The sequence below is a fragment of the Vanellus vanellus genome, assembly GCF_965231255.1.
Source record: "Vanellus vanellus genome assembly, chromosome: 3".
Classification (NCBI taxonomy): domain Eukaryota; kingdom Metazoa; phylum Chordata; class Aves; order Charadriiformes; family Charadriidae; genus Vanellus; species Vanellus vanellus.
The window spans coordinates 88,186,416-88,206,687 of record NC_138907.1 but is presented as its reverse complement, the minus strand read 5'-3'; the positions used below and the strand labels follow the sequence as shown (position 1 = coordinate 88,206,687).

At 36.6% G+C, this 20,272-nt stretch overlaps 1 protein-coding gene across 2 annotated transcripts in view; it reads right to left on the bottom strand.

Moving 5' to 3' along the window:
- Positions 1-20,272, bottom strand: part of RNGTT (RNA guanylyltransferase and 5'-phosphatase) — a gene marked incomplete at both ends in the record, with an annotated part of 198,604 nt that overhangs the window by 80,481 nt on the left and 97,851 nt on the right. Inside the window, one exon of one of the 2 annotated variants that reach the window (XM_082481115.1) lies at positions 14,583-14,651. The exons of the other annotated variant lie outside the window; for it this stretch is intronic. Coding sequence (XP_082337241.1) covers positions 14,583-14,651 — 69 coding nt within the window. The remainder of the gene's footprint in view (positions 1-14,582; positions 14,652-20,272) is intronic. 2 annotated transcript variants of the gene reach the window in all.

Genomic DNA, 20,272 nt, shown 5'->3' with positions numbered 1-20,272 from the left:
CAAGTCTTCTACAGGACTAATACAATTTAAAACTGCATTTTCAGGAGAATAACTTGGATGACGAGAAAGGAAAATTCCTCCTCTAACGAGAAAAAACATAGCATGCCAAGGGAGAAAATGAAAGGATCCTGCCCACTCTTTGTGAGAAATTGATCCTTGTAGTTCTGACTTAGGAACAAGCAAGTCAGTGGCTCTGGTTTAAGTTGACAATAGGTTAAGTTGAATAGGGTAGCTATTTCCTGAGCACTGCAAGTAAATGGAAAAGAAGCGTAGGTTGTATTTTTAAAGAGTCAAAGAACTGCAGTTACTGTAGAGATTAGTTGCTGTACTCCTCAGGGAGCAACATTTCCCCATTAGAAGGCAGTGGTTCTGATATTGGTTGTTAATCTTGCCTTGTAACCAATCTGAAAACACAACAAAACAATAGTTTTGGCCATATCAGATTTTTTTACCCCTTCTACAGAGCATGACCACACAAATGTTGGTCAGACATGCAACACAGGATCTCTGGTTTGAATACTGGGATTGAGCAACTGCCTTGAAGAACCTCTTCCAACTCCTCTGCTGCTGGCAGGGAACTTTCACTCCGTTACTGGCAGAAGGGTTTCCGACAGTTCCCAATCTCTGTCACTTTTTCTCCTTTCCCTTCTCTTAAATGTTACCTCTCCTTTAATTATACCAAATGTTAAGCTAACTGTTTATGTAGCTATGCTCTGAGCAGACAAGTAGCTGAAGGTGCAGAGAATTAGGGGAGGGGCTAAGCGACAATTACCATTTGCAAAAATGAATGTCAACAGGTTTAGCAGCTCTTAACATCACTACAAGCAAGGATGGGGGAACAGAAAGAGCGGTTAAGCATAGCTTTTCCACAAACAAATACAGAATGTATTTAAAAGACAGAATTGAGTTTCTTAAGAAAGAGAACTGTTCCTTTTGGGGCCAATTTGCCGGCATCCATCAAGTGAACATTGAAATGTTTGATGTGCAGTCATGGGAAAATTCTGGGAGAAGAAAGAAGACAAACCTGAGCCATTTCACAAGAAGCTTTTTTCATATCTGATATCACTCCAAAAGGTTTTTCAACTTACTCAGGTTCCCATCCATCCTTTTTGCTAATGTCATAAAAAGACAATAGCGCTTTCGTTATCCTCTAGAACATAAAGCTTAGTATCTCCATCATAACTGAGAATGACGTAGGGGAAAAAAATATCATGATTGGTTCAAACAAGAATCTGTGACAACGTTCAGACGGTAGTTTACAAATCTCCCACCTCCAAGATAAAGTGAGTTTCTCATTCCAATGTAAATGTTACTAAAATGCAGAGATAATAATCAGCATGCTAGTATGAACTCTGAGCTGATAAACTAGATTTCTGTGAAGCACCATCCTATTTGTGAAACAACTTTAATAGAATCCTTCAAAAATTTTCTTATAGCATAGTGAGAGAGGAGAGGTACAAAGATGGCAGAAAGTGAACAAGTCCATTGTCATCGATCCAGCAGGTACTCCAAAAAGGATTAGAGACTCATGTTGAGCTACACCTCTCCTGCCACCAAGAACAGTAAGTACCATGCTCATTTTATGAGCTGTCTTGTAAAAACCTTTTCTCCTGTATACTACGTCCTAAACAGAAGGAGAACACGACTTTTATAAACCAAAAGCATTTAAATAAGCTATTTCTTGAAATGAAATCATTCTAAAGCCTGGACAAAGAACATGAACCTTATAGTTAGCAGATGGGGAATCAGTGGTACTGGTTTTGGCAGAAAGATCTAGAAATTCAGTTCAAGTGGAAACCAAAGACATCTTGGCTAAAATAAAGCTCTAACAATGATTGTGATGGAAGTTGGGGGAGGATGGTAGGTGAAGTGCCATTCCTTATTTACCATAACACTAAAATAAGTGGACTAAAATTTTAGTTGCATTAAATAGATAATCCCCAGGTTTTTAGGCTTCTGAGAATATTTCTTCTTCAGTTGTGTATGTGTGTTTGTGCTTTCAAAATGTGGAACTGGGAAAACCTCTGAAAAAAATGGGTTTCAAAAGGGGTACCAGCTCAAGTCCTGACAATTGTTGCAAAAAGACGTATTACAGAATAATCTGCTCCAAGAAGGCATCACAAAGGGTCAAAGTTTTAGACTCCCACTTGCAAGGGGTGGGGGGAAGAGACACCATTTTAAAAAGACTCTTTAGGACACTAAAAACTCATTAGAAAAGAAGAGTTGTATACAAGGGAAAAACAGTCAACTGTTCATTAGCAACAGAAGGCAAGCAATTTTGTCTTACGGGTGGCAAAAGAATACTGAATGGTATTTTAACTCACTGCATCCCTCTCCTCCTCAGCAGCCTTTGTACAGAGGAGGACACACAGTGGTGTTCAACAACCCATATTGTCCCCTAACTCCTTATATTCAAGCACCTGGGGATCATACCCACCTGTATTTAAGTATGTGCAATCTTGCAGAACTGTGACTATATGTAACCACAATCAGAATTTTTCAGTGCAGGAGAAATGCAAAAGCTGCCTGTAGATTACTATGATATTGCCATAACAGTCACTAAAGGAAACTCCCCTTTATGGATAGCTACCAATTATTTCATGTCTCAAAAGCACTTCTTTCATCCTGAGAAAAAATGGCTTTTGTAATTTACCCATAGGCCAATAGCTGATTCTTAAACAGTGAGCTACATCATGACTTGATTTAAAATGTTACTGCAATCCAAAATTCCACTCCAGTAAAAGGCAGATCTCACAGTATAAAGCCATTAGCTATACAGCTAAACACAATTTTTTCTAAAAGCAGTAAAACTCTTCTCTCTTCCTTTGCTAGCTGGGGGGTTTTTAATTAACCAAAACGTATACAAGCAGAGTAGTATATATCCAGTCAAAATTAAGTTGGAATATCTAATCTAGACAAAAATATAAAAAAATCCTTGCCTTCTGAACACTAGAAGTTTTAATAACTTTCTTCCTCCTTTTTTTTTCCTGGCCAGTTCAGTTACCATTAATATTCCTAAGAAATTAATTAATATATGTTTGCAGTGAGACACTGCAGAGTTTCAGAAGTAATGGAGTAACACCCACCAAATTTGACAGAGGACAAAATCCTACTCCTTTTGAAGGCCTAGCAAAACATGCAAGCACATGTCATGGAAACAGAAGCTCTCTCCATGGTAACATCATCCCGGGTATGGTAGCTAACCACCCTAATTTCTAACATGCTCCCCAAGACATGGTATTAGCTTAACTCCAGTTTTCATTTGGTATTTGTTCCATAGCATCCCATATATCTAGCAACTGTAAAGATTTGTTAAAAACGTTACTAGTTCAGAAGCATGCTGTATCAAGGCCAAAGCTGAACATAAGTATAAGGGCAAACTGTTTAACTGTGAAAAAGCAAGTCTGAGTAACACTGTCTTTTGAAAAAAACAAACAAACAAACAAACAAAAAAAACAACACAAGAGACAGCACCATAAAGAATAATTATATTACATCTGGTTCTCATTACACTACCTGACTTGGTGCAACAACTGTCAGATCTGTCACAGTGTCTCGCACAAAAACACACAGAAGGAACTATAGAATAAAAAGGGACAGTTCATAATTGCTGCTAAGCAATCCCTGTTGCCTGCCTTTGTACAGAATTTTAAATTTTTTATCAACCAATCCAGGAACTAAAATTCTCAAAAGCAGCTGAGGACTCTTACTAGCATTGTAGCTGCTCTCCACAGAGACGGACCAGCTTAGTGCATAGCAATCAGAGCCACGGGAATGATTTTCAATGAGCAATTTATTTGACAAATTAGGTCCTGTTTGTGAACTATCTGTATGCAGCTCATGATTCTGACAAAAACTACTATCCAAATTTCTTCTATGAGGATGCTTGAGAGTCTATTTTCTGATCTGACCATCAATGCTAAGTTTCATTTATCTGACTGTTACTGGATATGGTGCTATATGCCTATTCAATCCAGAAACTGAAAAGGGTCAGCAGTGCAAACGTGTAAAAAAACACGTTTCCCATAAAATTTTTGCAAGTAAAATACCAGGTCTTGCATAAACATGTGCAACGAGCATAGAAAACGGAGCTTATCCTGCAGAAGTCTATTAAAACGTGAAAAATATTCACAAAATTAGTCTACCTGGTTGTTCTAGTTCATATGCAAATTAAGAAAAGTACACTCATGTTCTTTTCTGGTTCAAATATTTTTAATTAAATGTACAGTTTAAGCCAAATCCTCTAATAAGGATGAAATCATCATGACTGTATAACTTAAGCCCTCTGAAAATGCAAAAAACAACCCCTGATATCCCTCATCTAAAAAATTATATAGTCTTCAGTTTTGCTTGTATATCTAATCAACAGATGGGAGAGATATTTTCTACAGTCTTAGTACATGGAAATAGTACTGTACTCTATATTTTATAGAGTCTTGTTGCTTCTCCTCTCAAAAAAAAAATAAAAAAAAAAAAAAAATCAAACATTCTCCCAAAATCATGTTAGTGTGCTGGGAAAAAAGTCTTGAAGGTTTCAGAAATACAGTATGCCTGATATGGTCCAATACATACATGTTTATTTATCTAGCAGAAAAATCAGTGTTACATAAAACTAATACTTTTTTAAAAAATATTTTGTAAATAACACAAAACAATAACACTTGTGTCTACTGTTCGTTCATATTTGGCTTTGGAGCCAGATGTGTTAGTTAAAAAAAAAAAAAAAACAGCCCCAAAAAGCCAAACAAATCTGAATTTATTTTGCTTGACTTGAGCAGATGGTAAGACTGTTGCAAAGGAATACACTGCCTAAAAACTAGCAAAAACTAACCTCTGCCATTCTTTTCTCCAACTAAACTTTCATTTTTTCTTCATCTTGCTCACCACAGTATGCATCAGGCATCTTGTAGAACAGATTTAGATAAAAAATTCGAACTTTATACATCAAGACAAAAAGAACAACATTGAAACTCTTGTTCTGTTAACCACCTACCAAACTTTTTCACCTGTTCTGAGCACTGGATCCTAGGATCAACTTATATTTGCTAAACAGTGGAATGTTTCCCGAACTACTTTGAATTAAGTTTTATTCTTCTGTTGTTCATTTTCCTCATTACCAGCAGAACAAGCCATATTTTCCCTTATCAATGGCAACATCAATTCACAATCTGACAAGTCCCTAAGACACACATTTTAATTCCTCTCGTAAGTCCATAGTTCTCTCTAGAGAACCCTGTGTTACACAGAACATGTTTTGTTTCAGCGGTTGGATGAATATAGAGATACAAGATCTTCTTGGGATTTCCACTGATCACTGTTTGGAAAAAAGCAACCTACTGTTTGTCAGTTCAAACTTGCCAAAACTGTCAGATAGCATTTGAAAAGTGTACTAATTATTACCTTAATGAACAATTCAAAGTGCATAGGACATCTGCATTTTGGAAGTCTAGGATTTCCAGCTAAGACTTCTACACATTTTCCCCTTTCAGAACAAACCAGCAGGTATGTCACAGTTGTACATTCCTTTGCCTCAGTGGAAACCTTCTAAAGTAACATGGAGAAGAAGAGAATTTCATTTCAGAAACACAACTAGCAGCATTAAGAGGGAAAAAAAAAGCTTTAGCTTTAGGAATATTTGCAGTAATTACAGGAGCAGTTTTCATCTGTTTCTTATCTCTGACTTCAGTTATGCAACGAAATCAGGCACTGCCCTTCTAACTGTACTTAGAAGAGTGTAACCTGTACGATACAATCACATCTAAATTATTCAGCGTGCATGTCAGTGGAAGACAATGGAATTTTCTTAAAAGCAATCTATAGCTTTCATATAAAGCTCAAGACTTCCACTGTTAATCATACATTAATGGACTTGGTTCACCGTTTTGGGAACGTCAGAAACTAGAAGAGCTGATGAATGGAACAGGGAGTACAATTACAGCTGAACCGTAAGTCACAGGCAGACAAGATGAGATCAAATTATCACAACTGTGTTCTCTTGTACCTCCTCAATACAGAATACTATTCTGCAGGCACCTCTGAGCCTGGCAGATCACACTGTGTTCTGTACAGAACAGTGCATGTGATTACTTTAAATGTGTCGTCACCAAATAAACAGAGTTACCTTCAAAGATTTATCTGATAATACCTGCTAGCAACTGAAAGACATATTTTGATAATTACAAAAATTCAGTTACCCAATTGTGATATTGATCCTCCATTTTCAAATTTACTATTTATAAGAACAGTGACCCAGTAAACATTTCAAACTATGAATAACAGAGTAATGTAAAATAAACCATTCTACTCCTTAAAGAAAGTAAGTGTTTTTACATTAACTGTTTTGGCCATCCAAATACTGCAATGCAAGTGTCGATACTCCTCTGAAAGCAACCCTGTTTTCACAAATCTTAGATAACTATCTCATCTGCCTGAAATGCTGGGTTACTGCTTACACTAAAACCGCAGGATGAAGATCTAGCTAAATATTCTGCCTTATCCTGATACAAACCACTATTCGCTTTACTGCTATGCTCCTGATTAAGAAAAAATAACAACATTTTATGAAGGATCTTCATGGAAACTTAAGAGGTCTGTTGGGTGTCTTGTTCTGGCACACACAGGAGAAAGTACTGGGAAAAAAGAATTGCAACAAGGTAGTTCTTCCAGACATTTATCTAAATCTTTTTAGTTTGATAGAAAGAGTACAGATGAATCATACATGAGGCATTCTGTTTGTTGATAACTATTCTGGGATCCAAAGAAGCGAGTGTTGATAAAATAGTTTCCACTATACTTTCCAGTTTCAAGTCATTCCTGATCTACCAACTTCTCAATCCTGGGAAGACTGATGTAAAATTCAGGATGAGGAGGAACACTGCCACGGAGACAACTAACCACTTCATTAATGGTAGCCTTTGTTAAAGATCAAGAGCTCAGTCAACTACTTGGATGATTTGATAAAGAGTTCTCACTGGCTGGAAGCAGAATCCCTCCTAGACTTCCCTATCCAGCCAACAAAGAGATTTGTTTTTCAAAGCTGATCCACCACACATATTAATTAACCAAATTTGTGGAATACAGACTTAGTCTCTTAAAAGCAGGTATGGTTTTAGGAGCTGAACAATTGCTTTGATATTCTCATCAAAAGAAGTGTGGCCAGCAGGTCAAAGGAGGTGATTCTGCCCCTCTACTCCACTCTCGTGAGACCCCACCTGGAGTACTGCATCCAGCTCTGGAGTCCCCAGCATAAGAAGGACATGGACCTGCTGGAGCGTGTCCAGAGGAGAGCCACAAGGATGATCCGAGGGCTGGAGCACCTCCCCTACGAGGAGAGGCTGAAAGAGTTGGGGCCGTTGAGCCTGGAGAAGAGAAGGCTCCGGGGAGATATTATTGCGGCCTTCCAGTACCTAAAGGGGGCCTACAGGAGAGCTGGGGAAGGACATGTAGCCATAGGACGAGGGGCAATGGCTTTAAACTGGAAGAGGGCAGGTTCAGATTGAACATTAGGAAGAAGTTTTTCACTTTGAGGGTGGTAAGGCACTGGAACAGGTTTCCCAGAGAGGTTGTTGAGGCCCCATCCGTGGAGGTGTTCAAGGCCAGGCTAGACATGGCCTTGGGCAACGTGGTCTAGTGGGAGGTGTCCCTGCCTATGGCAGGGGGGTTGGAACTTGATGATCTTCAAGGTCCTTTCCAGCCTAAACCATTCTATGATTCTATGATTTACAGTATATTTCCTAATATTTCTTTCTTTCTTTTAGCTAGAAAGTATGGGCAAAGCTGAAAGCACAGTAGCAAGCACACTCAACAAGCCGCTTGGCATCTTGCTTTGAAACAAAGCAGCTAGGCAAAAAACGTATTTGAAAGCCTTTATGACTGATGATTCCGCCTATCCTAATACAAAATACATCTTTGTTTTCCCAACATTTACAACAGCATCAGCCAGAAAAAGCATTTTTTTCTTCTCCTAAGCAACACATGCACAGACACCACCGTATTAATGTCAACTGACAATCCTGAGGATGACTAGTACACATAATGTAAAATGTAATAAAGATCTTTGCTGCCTAATGCCATTGACAGGCAGGATGATTAAACTGCACAACACAAGTTCAAGAACTTATTTAGACAGCTCCCATAAATGCAATTCATTGCCTCAGAAATCAGAGAACATAAGATGGTATAGGTCATAAGCAAACAAATGAGATAACACACCAATTAGAACTAATACTTCCCTTAGGTAATTAGACTCAAGGCACTGACACCTATTCAGGCTGACATAAAAAAAGAAGTGAGGTTGAACAATTTTGGCAAATAGCATATGTTTGCACCTCTAAATGTACTAGAGGCCAGCAGCAGAAAGTTAAAACAAGGAAAACTTGCTACACCATTAGTTTATTATATTCAGAGCTAATAATGACTCGTATCTCCCCACTTCACTTGGCCATTTTTTGTCAAATGTGAACACTAGGAGTTTGTACCTGTAAGAAATGTTCAAATTTCCTGAGTTGTGCATTATCTTAAGTTCTTAGAAAGTAAGTGGAAATCATAAAAATCTACTTTGTTCAAAAATCATGGCACTTTTATCTAGGAGTCTAACAATTTAATTAAATAAGCTTTCATTAATTTAATTAGACCTTAGTTGTTGGTGCTTAAGTTAGCATTCCTGTTGTTATTTTTTTCTTAATTTTCTAGTTTTCTGATTTTCCAGAAAAGGTAGAAAACACATCACCTCAAGACCACAAAGACAAACTTGAATTGGAATAGAAATTTTACTTGTATAGTCACAGAAAAACTCTCAAAGAAATACTGTGCATTGCTAATAAATTTGAGTATGTTCATAAAACATATGATAGAATGGTATATTTGAGAAGACTAGCTATTTAAGAGATGAACTGCAAGGAACATTGCCATGGAAATTGAATATAACAACTATTCATAGGCAGAAAAGAGTTGTAAAGCTCCGTGGCATTTCAGGAGATTGACAGCAAGTTCTCTGTTAAAGGAAAACCTACAACAGCACAAAAAGTGCATGCTGACATGGGAACAGCATCCCCTGACTAGTCAACAGATCCAGTCATGAACGTTTCTCTTTCAGAGGAAATCACATGTAGCAATGAGATATTCTAAAGACACACAAAAGGGTTTATTAGTGTGGGTCAACACAAAGACTGATGAGATTCTCTTCCCTTCTGCTGCAAACTCCAGAGGAAAAAAATCAAGCAATCTTAGCATCTACGTTAAGGAATCAAGGTGTGCTGAGCTCTTCTCCCTGGAATCCAGTGGATGTGTGGGAATGGTTCAAAACTGCGCCGGGGAGGTTTAGACTGGACGTTAGGAGGCATTTCTTTACCAAGAGGGTGGTCAAACACTGGAACCACCTCCTAGAGAGGTGGTTGATGCCCCAAGCCTGTCAGTGTTTAAGAGGCATTTGGACAATGCCCTTAATAACGTGGTTTAACTTTTGGTCAGCCCCAAATTGTTCAAGCAGTTGGACTAGATGATCATTGTACATCCCTTCTAACTGAAATATTCTAGTCTATTCCATTTCCTCCAAATCTTATACAAATCACTACAAAATTAGAAAGCTAAATCCAAAAACTTGTATATTTGTTAGAAGCAAAAAATTTATGTTACCATATGATTCTTACCAAGATTTGATATATCAGCTTTGGTATTGAGACTATATCTGAGCCTATCTGAAGGCATTACTTGCTATTGGAACAGAAATATTTAACAATAACTGATGCCTCATCACTGGTAAACATGATGTCTGGGTTTCAGCAATATGCCAGCAACTGACGTGGCCTGCGTTTAAAAATTCACAGAGGATTCAATAAAACATACAATGTGGAAGAAAAGGCTTACCAATTATATAGGATTATTTCAGAGAAACTGGCACTGCTTAATGAAACAAAACATGGCCTTTTGGAGATATTTTATTTAGTGGTATTTTTTGGAGATATTTCATTCAGTGTTAACTTCAGTGATTTTGGATGAACTTTTACAATGACAGAAAATAACACAGCCTATTATACAATGGGAATAGCACAAATAATTAACAGGCAACCAAGCATTTCAGATCACCACCAAGACTGCCAAGGGAGAGGAAGGAAGATATATTAAAAACTCATAAAATGTTAGTCAATAATAAAAACCTGTTCATTATTCTCCTTTCATTTTAAAGGCTAAGCTTTTTGTTAGTATTCAGTCTGGAGAGTTATGTGTTAAATAATTCAACCATTCTTTAAAGTAACATTTATCTTAGAAGAACAGAGCTCAGCAGCTGCCCTTCTTCCTTTCCCGGAAAAATCCTAAACCCGCACAACTGGACTTTATTCCTCATCCAAAATAAGAGCACGGAGAAGTTCCAACCAGAAATCAGCCTGAGCCAACACAAAAACATCATAGAACTCAGGAGGCAAAAAGACGGAATAGAAGAGAATAAATTCTGATACAAGCTTTCCACACATGCTCAAAAACGACCCTTAGGCGTTCCTAACTGATGGCCAGCGAGCCTTCTTTTAGGTGTCTAAAGTAAGAAAGTAATTCCTACACCCTTTCCCCAAGCAAGGGAAAATAATAGTTCTAGCCAGCAAGAAAGTCAGTTATTAGGAGATTGCTAGTATAAAAATTAGGCAGTCTGAGATATCTAGCAAAGGTATGATTTACAAGGCAGATAACAAAAGTAATTTCACTGATGAGTGGCCATAGGTCATAGAGTCGATTCTGCCATCAGAAGATAAGAGGCTCTTTTTGAGATTTCCATTAAAAACACACAGGTTGGCAAATTGCAAGTGTTCTAAAACAAAAGTAAGAAGTTGTTCGTCAATTTGAAGTAACCTTTTAGAAAAAAGGATTGAGGGCTTCCAATCTTTACATAAGCATTCAGAATCTGTGAACAAGGTGTCTGGCTTTTACCTGCAAACTAATTCGCTCATTGTCTGGGGCATGATCACAGGGCGACATACCTGTCCATGAAGTTTCCTCCTGGCCTGTTTCACTCCTCCTAATTAGCACTTAGCTTCGGTCCCTGCTCTGCCAACCTGTTACATGTAGAGGGATCAGAAAGCTGATCAGATGGAATGGAGCTGACTTAGCCATATGGGAATTATATTGGTAGGATCTTAAATGGATAGAAAATGATGCAGGGAAAAGAAGCATTAGGGAGAAGCGACATAAAAGGGAAATCAAAAGGAATGTGGGAAACAGGGTACTGGATAGAGGATGCATGAAAAGGGAAAGAGGAAAGGAAAAGAGTACAAAGGGAAGAAGAGAAACAATAGTAAGAAAACATTGTCTTATATTTGTCTCTCACCATGGAGTTGTTAGAGAATGGTAAGTTAATGCAGGGGATGTACAGGGGGGCACTAGGAAGCACACATCACATCGAATCACCTAGAAAGCATTCTTAAATTATAAACAAGGCAGAACCCTCCATCACTTCCACTAAATATGCTCTTCTCATGATCTGTGAAAGCTTTCAGTCTCTGGAAAGGGAGGAAGGATGAAGAAGAAGGGAGGCCTCAGTCATTGCCTTTCAATTGTCATTGTGAAATTAAAGCACTTGTATACCCTGGGCAATAACCAATATAAGACAGTCAAGTAACTGGTGAATTCAGAATAATAATGTTCAGTTAGTGTGACCTTGCAAAAGAAACTAACCTGCACAGGCAGAAAACAATCTCCTTGCTGCTTAACGTTGTTCCTACCATCACTAGTCACAGTGCAAAACAAATTCTGCTTCAGTACAAGAACCAAGAACATTCCTACCAAAGCTCATATTATGAATAGGTCAGGTTGGATGGGGTTTTGAGCAACCTGGTCTATGGAAGCTGTCCCTGACCACAGCAGGGGGGCTGGAACTAGATGATCTTTTAAGGTCCCTTCCAACTTAAACCATTCTATGATTCTATGAATAGCAAGACTACCAGAAGAAAATGAACCCTATTATATCTAACCAAACCCCTAGATTCGGTAGGAAAACTTTTTCACAAATCCCTTTTCATTAAAGCATGCCAATTTCTCAAAACTGAACTAGTTCACAGGCACTTGATGCCAAATCTCTTCAAACCCAAGAGAAAAGTGAGAAAGCCCAGACCTCTCAGAGGATAAAAGCATAATTCCTATTCACAAATCATTCTGGGCATTTTGATTTTTATTGTAAGTCAGAAAGAAACCAAACTTCAAAACAACAAAATAGTCTTTCTCCATCTGTGTCAACTCTCAGTACCAGTGTTGCCTATAGCTAGTGGGGAATATATGAATATACTCAGGTCTAGATGCCTGTTTCTAAGACCAAATATCAAGAGGAACATCTCTGAATAAATGGAAAAAAAAAAAAAAAACCAAACCACAGAAAAGACTTTCAAACAGACGAACTAATAGTCTCAACTAATTATTTAATATAAAGAATGTTAACTTCTGCATTCTGCTTTAACTATTAAAAGTATGGAAAGTGTGGGTATTTTTCCCCAAAAAATTTATTGTCTGTAAATGGTCACATTCCATTCATCCTCCTCTGCTGCCACCTTGTCCTTCTTTGTGATTTTGCTCCAATTCCTGTCTACTTTTGTTTTCTTCTCCTCAAAACGCACAAGAGACTTCAGGAGCTCCCAAAAGATGTTCTTAAATTCCCCTGATCTTCTAAAACTTAGCATCATTTCTGTCTGTCTCTTTTCTGCAAGATCAAATATGTCAATAAAAATGGCTGTTAAGAATTGTTTTCTTCTGGAGATGCCATTGTCTCTTTACATGAAACAAACTGGTTTTATAAAAATCTTTAACTCTCACAACGACCAAAATTCAGGCCCCTACCCGGATGAACAATAGGTATCTTTCTCTGTGAAAAAGATGCAATACATCACCCATATAACTGCAACTATAATACAAAAAGAAAAACTATTTCAGTCAGTATTCTCAAGGTATCATTTATGCATTGTTATACTCTGTTGCCCTTGGATTGCTGCCGATTAGTTTATGCCTCCTGTACCACATAAAATAAAAAAGCAGCATCAGCTATCTATATCAGCTTCACCCTTTTCCATTAATCAGCTTTAATACTTATTTCCCAATTAATAAGTCTACAATGATTTCTTTTGCTCTAAGTATATTATTTATATTTTCTCAACTACAAAAGCTATCGAGAAAACTGCACATTGCTTAATCTAGGAAAATCAATTTAATAACAGATGCAACAAACTTATATTCCATAAATCCTGAAATAATACTGAAATTTGAACATTAAATTAGACTAAACAAATATATCCCATATTTTAAAGATGTAAAACCTCTACAAGCATTTATGCAAGAAAATGAGTTTTTTTGCTGGGTTATAAATTTCTCAGTATGCTAAATCAGAAATCACAACTTATAGAAACACAAAACATATCAGATATTAATTTCCTGTAACAACAGCAGAGACACATTCTTCAGTAATTTCATTTAAAGTAGAAAAGGTAATTTCAAATTTAGCTGTAGCAACTCCACATAGCTTAACCTCTAATATTCAGGAAAGTAGTTCTGAGAAACCTTTAGAGTTGCTTTAGATTTTAACAGTATTCTAAGACGTCATCATCACTTCTTATGAATTTTCTTTACCCTAGTAGTTCTGCTTTGAATTTTAAATAGCTATATATTTTAAAAAAAATAAATAAAAGTATATGGTCTAATTGCTCAGTTATTTTGTGGTTAGCTGATGTAGAACTTGCAATAGAGAAGAGAGGTTAATCTTATTTCCTGATAGGAGTGTCATCACCCCTGCTAAAATCTACAATATAGGAAGTAGACTAGAAAAAAAATGTTTTATCTGGGAAACTAAATACAAATGTTTTCTGTAAGTAACTGAAAGGGTAGAAATATCTGTCAAATTTGAAATCATCAAAACCAATTCCTTGTTTTACAACTTAAGAAAAAAGTCAACATGGATGATGTCAGAGCCACTATCTATGCAAACATACAATACACACTGTAGTGTATCCATTGCATCAGAATCAACAGTAGTAGGATGGATGAGGCCATGCCACTAACTTCCTTTAAAGCCACCCTTCCTGCTTGAGAACCACTTATATTATTTTTTCTGCTGGTATGCGGTTCTTCTGGTGACTTCTCCCCACCCCAGTCATATACCTTAATACTGGCAGACACGGCTCAAGAATATCTCATGCTTCAATTGCACTAAAACAACGTAAGCCACAAATTTTACTCAAATGTTAATGTGTGAACATCCTTGAGAAAGAAAAATAATCCCAGAGCTTGAATCAATGGCTGAAAGATTCACAGAATTCATGCAGTCAGAAAAAATCCCTCCTTATTTAGCAGCACGTCATAGCACACATGCAAAAAAAACCATGAGCTGATTCTTGAAAATGATCTCCATAGATTAATCCAAAGTCACACATACTACAAATTAGATGGCAATCAGTTGAATTTAAGTAGTCTGAGGAACTGGAAAAATCAGAACCGACGTTGCAAAGTAAACCTGACCAAAACAAAGATTAGGTAGTAGATGGGAGGATGAGTGGGGAGGGAGGGCGAGAATTTCATTTGAGAGTGAAGGGAGAAGAATCCCTTTTTATGCTACTTACTCCTGTAGGCTGAAATATCAGTCCATCCACTTCGTGGCTAACTTCTCTAGCAAAGCTTCCTTCCAAGAGCTGTGAAAACAAAAGGAAAATAAATCTTTTTTCCATAGAGAAATGTTTCATTTAGAAAACTGCACATCAAAGCAGATTATACACTACTACTGCAATCATTTGCTAGTAAACTGCTTACTTATGGTTTAACATTAGAGCTTGGGAAATGTCAACATAGAAACCTTCAACAAATTAGCATTTTTTACAAAAAACACTCAAGGCTCAAACAAGTTTCAGGGAGGAAAACCCTTACAGCATCATTCAAGGAAAAAGCCTTTGTCCAAAAAGAAATACTGAGAAACCACAGTGATTCCGTACACTAAAAGATGAAGAAAAATCAGTTCTCATATAGGACTCCACAGTCATTTGTGGAGAAATTAAAAAACACATTTGCCACTTTAACGCGCAAGTAGCACTTTAGATTGAAAATATGTACTGAAAAATATTTCAGGGCGTCATTCAAAATTCCTGTTAGGCAGACTCCCTAACTAGGGCATAACCCAGTAACACAGCTACACTACTGTAAAACAACTGTCTGAATTAATGTGGATCTTGAATATTCTGTTTTACATTTTCAAAGACTGTGAATTCCATATGGAGGTGAATATATCCATCAAGATGGTATTTACCAGAGAAAAACCATCTAAAACTAGTGAAACCAGCTAGTCGACAGTTACAAGAATTGATGACACACTTTCATGTTAAATTATGACTTGCCTAAGGAAAAGCAAATAACAAGTGAGAACTACAACTGTCAAGTAATAGCAAAAACTAGGAGAATTACCAAAACGCCTCTTTATTAATTTCAATTTATGTTTTACTGTAGAGATGAAGATTCTATCCTGATATTGTTGGTGCTTTTAGTAGCATTTGAAAAATTTTTATGTATAAGTAATCTCAAGGTCATAAAACATAGCAAATACAGAACTCCATAATCACAGTCAGTTTTAAAAGCAACATTTTGGCTTAGTCTGTTATTTTGGTATCATTTCCTTTGTATAGTCCAACTTAACTCAATGACCCACTGACTAAATTTTTCACATCAAGTATCAAACTCTGCCCTCAGTAAACAGCAAAAGGACAAAGAGTTGAGAATTAACATTTGTATCTTCCTATGGGCTGTGCAACTCAAAGCAATGCACTTAAAATGGATTAAAAGCCCGATGGCCAAGTATTTTAAACAATAATAATATAACATGACAGTTCATTTAAACCTGTAGCTGTTTGCACACAGTAATAGATCATTTTGCTATAAAAAAATCCTAGCTTTTTTCCTTATCCACATAGTCATTAGCATATTTGTGCTTATAGCTGCATCTAGAAATACAGCTTTCACTATTCAATTTGTAGATACAATTTCACTGAAAAACATACTTCATAAGAGTACTCTCAAGTGGTAAAATACTTTAAGACTATTTGATTCTGAGTAAGAAATCACCCACTGAAACACTATTTTTCAGTACAGAAAGCCCATGCTTGGAACGTGAAGTTGTAGCTTGCATTCACCTATTATCATTTTGAAATTTACAACTGAGGCTCATGATCCTTTACCAGCTGTCTATACAAAATAAGGGAAAAAAAAAAGCCGCAATTCTTTTAGAAGTTCATTGTTAATCTTTGCTTCAGCAGAGAAATGAGTTGGAAATTAATATTTAAACAAATGTTAAAAAGTTTACTTTTTTTTTTTTTTTTTTAATTTCTACACAAGCTAAGCCTTCTGTAGATCCCTTGTAAGGTTAGTGCACAGTTCCAAAACTGACAGGCCAGTGAGAAATCTGTAATAAGAATACAGTTGACATTTACAAAAACACATGAAAAGGATTTCATCAAATTCAAGTACCAAAAAAACCTTTACTCGAATACAAAAACCTACACCTTTAAAAATAAAAGACAAACTTCAAATTAGCCGAGATTATACTTTTTATACGTTTCTAGCTATCTTATTAAAAGGCACTAACCAAACTGGCAAACAAAAACCAATCATGTCTGTTTCTGCTTATCTGAAGTTCTTAAGGGAATTTGAGGACATGGCTAATTCGTGTTGGGGCTTACATAAACTACATTATTTACCCTTTCCCAAAATAAAACTTAAGGATATAGAAATAATCTTTTAATTTGGAGTGCATGACTCACCCAGCTAAAGCATAAAATTATTATCATGCACTGTTTTACCTGTAGTTCTCTCCACTCTGGTGTACGTGGAGTTAAACTACATTATAGCACAATTACAACTTCATAAATAGGGGGAAAAATCTAAATTCAAAATTCACCATTTAAAAAATAATAATAATAATAATATTCCGGTATTAATTTTTATTCACTGCTCTACTAGAATTATAAAATGCAAGGGAACCCCTTTTGGCAACCTGACATGCAGTTTCAGACTTGAACTCATTCTCATTTTGGAGGTCCACAGTATTTTTATTAAGACATCTCCTACAAAATGTCAATTAGATATCAAAGACAAAAGGATTTTAAAACCAGAACAAGACTCAACAGCTAACTAAACCTCTTTGTGCTCCAAGTTACTCTGCTTTCATTCTCAGTTACTGTGCTTTCATTCTCTTTAGGTCCATTACAAGTATTTTAGTTACAACATTCTAGAAAAAAATTTTACTAGAACGGATTAGCAATTTGGGGGAGGGGAAGTGAAGTGGGAAGGAGGGAATGGAAATTTTCTCTGAGTTTCATCCCGTACACACTTTCTTGCGAGTTACACAACATTTAGAGATTATCTGTGAACAACAGAATATATACCCGTTGAATTTCACAGAAAGTTTGGATTGACAGGAAAATGAGCAGAAAAGGAATGTTTGATATAAGCAAATATTTTTGATGCTAAAAATATAATTGCTATAAGGTTTTTAGGTTTATGAACTTAAAATGCAGATATCGTGGTTCATCTTTTAAAAAATGATGTTCAATCTTCTACACATATTAAAATTTCTAATTAACTTGAACAGTACGGTGTTTTTTAATCGGCACCATGATAAATGGCACACCTGCTTGACAGGGATGACTGCCAGAGATCAGATAAAATGCAGTGCATCTCAATGACATTTTATAAGAGACGGGTAAATGATGCAGGCGAGCCAATTCTTCTAGCATGCTATTCCTTGTAGCCTCCTGGCATCTATTTCCACCTGTGAACCCCTTTGTTCATGTCTTGCAGCTTCCTGCTTCCCCCTTGTAGTTGCAATAAACCATATACTCATATTAGTTTATTATTCAAAACTTTTCCTTTCTTACTTTATAACTAAATCAAACTAAAAATTCTTGCTACGCCTACTAATATTCCTCTAACAAAAAGAATGGTATGATCGCATGGAATGAGTGGAGCTGTAGGACAAGGAACGGGATTTGTTCTTGCTCTTTAACCACTGAGCTGAGAAGCAGTATGTCACCACAAGCAGCACTAATAACCTGCTGAAGCTGATTCTGCTAAAACACTGAACCAGTCAGCATTTCTTGAGTAGATAATTGAAAAAAAAAAAAAAAAACACACCAAAAACAAAAATCACACTTTGGAAATGTCTCGAGACTTATCAATAAAGAAATCACTTGGCTCCTCCAGCAGGAAGAGGAGAAAATTTCGGTGCACACATATTCCAGATAATGCTAGTAGGCTTTTATTAATGTTTCTGTAATCCTGAGGCAAGCCATGTGATTCTGACGAGTTTTCAGATGTTATTTTATTCATAAATTAAATAAGTCCAGTAGGTACTACTGTGCCTTTTCCTTCCCCTTACTAAAAAAACCAATCTCATGTAAACACAACATGCTGTGAGAGTTATGTAGATTCCTAAACATAATAATGTGTCTGCAAGACTTTCTACAAAATAATTTGGCTAAGGTCCTTGCACACAAGAATTATCAATCTGCTACATCACAATATGCAAACATTCCTAACCATTTTGTCCATATTTCTGATTCAAAACTGCTACCACTTGTTAGCCTAGTGAAATACTTGGGAGGTATAAAAAAAAAAAACAAACCTTTGCATTTTATAATACAAGACAAATATACATCCATTTTCCTTGCTTTTTCAATTTCAGAACTGCTATGCGCTTCATTCAGTTTCAAGTCAAGCTACAGCAACTCTGCCTGCACCAGTCCCTAAGCAGTTTTTCAGAGCCACCTTCAAATGACTGATCATCTACCTGGTCACGCCCCAGCAAAAGCTGCGAAAGGGAACGTACTTTACTCAAAAGTATTAGTTACAGATAAACTACCTATCAAATTGTCCATTAACTAGAATGTAAAACACCTTGAGACATGAGCATACCATCATTCCCAAACTTCACGGAGCCAGCATCTTCACTGGCTTCAATTTCAGCCCAGCTCACAGGACAATCCTTTCCTCTGCTGATGACAGCCCTCACCATCAGACTCCAAAGTAATTCTCACATCCTGACATCTTCCAGGTTTTACAGACATGAGCTCATAAATCTCTGTACAGATACTGCAGACTCTTTGAACTTATTATAGTGTCTTCAGAAAAATATTCAGAAGTTACCAGCACCAATAACCACCTTTTTAAAAAGGAAACAATTATTCTGGCTCTTTCCTTGCACATCTCTAAAAGAGATGGACTATTCTGCTTTTAAAACAGGATATCACTCCTGCTTTATTTTTACATTAATTTATTTCACCTTGCCTGCCAGTTTCTGTATTTTTCTGTTTTGACATGACAGCCCCTTCAATAGCCCTGTCTTAACTCAGTATACACTCTTTCAGGAGGTCTTAATTATCCAAGTTCAATATAAAAATTATTTACTTTAACACTGGTTGCTGATGTATTTAAGACACCCCAGAAAAAGTTTTATATCCAAAGTGGGAGGTACAAATGTTTTCAAATGTACAGTGGTTTAACAACATTCAATAAAACATACCTGAATTTAATGTGTCTGCTACTAAGAGAAGCATTTGCATCATAATTTTGATAACTCACAAGACCAAAAAAAAAAAATCTCTATTACTACACACAAGAGCCTCTGAAGAAAGGATCTATGAATTGCAAATGCAACTGAAGATCTGTGTAACAAAACCAGTATTTCTATTGGGTAGCCTCTCTGGATTTAAGTTTAAAACAAACAAAACCCACACACAAAAAAAAACAACTAAAACCCTGCTTAACAAAACTATTTTGCTTTAAAAAAAAAATCAGAACGGAAATCCAGATCTCCCTTGTTACGGGCAGAAGAAAAATATATTGAGAATAACCTATTACATAGTATCTTCAGAAACGCTGTTTTTGAATGACATCAGAAATCCTACAGAATGACTTCTATGTGAAGTTCAGTTGAGTAAAAACAATGTTAACACAGACTGGCTCAGAATCATCCCAACTATAGCGTTTCCCAAAATTAATCAGTAACAGGCAATGATGGAGCCATCATCCACACATTATAAACTCCAGCCTTCAAACGTTACATTTTGAGGAGGCCTCCTAGGAAAGAATTAAACATGCTGCCTGTGGCATATAAGCTGCCTTCCAGATGATACACAGGCTACTGTGCAATGCTTGAAAATATCATCAAATGCAGCTTAATGTCAGGTGAGAGAAGCTGTCACCTCTAAGCTACGGTTGTAGTCTCTGCTCATTCCTTCTCCCCAGAATCTTCCCAGTTTCCCCTGTCCTG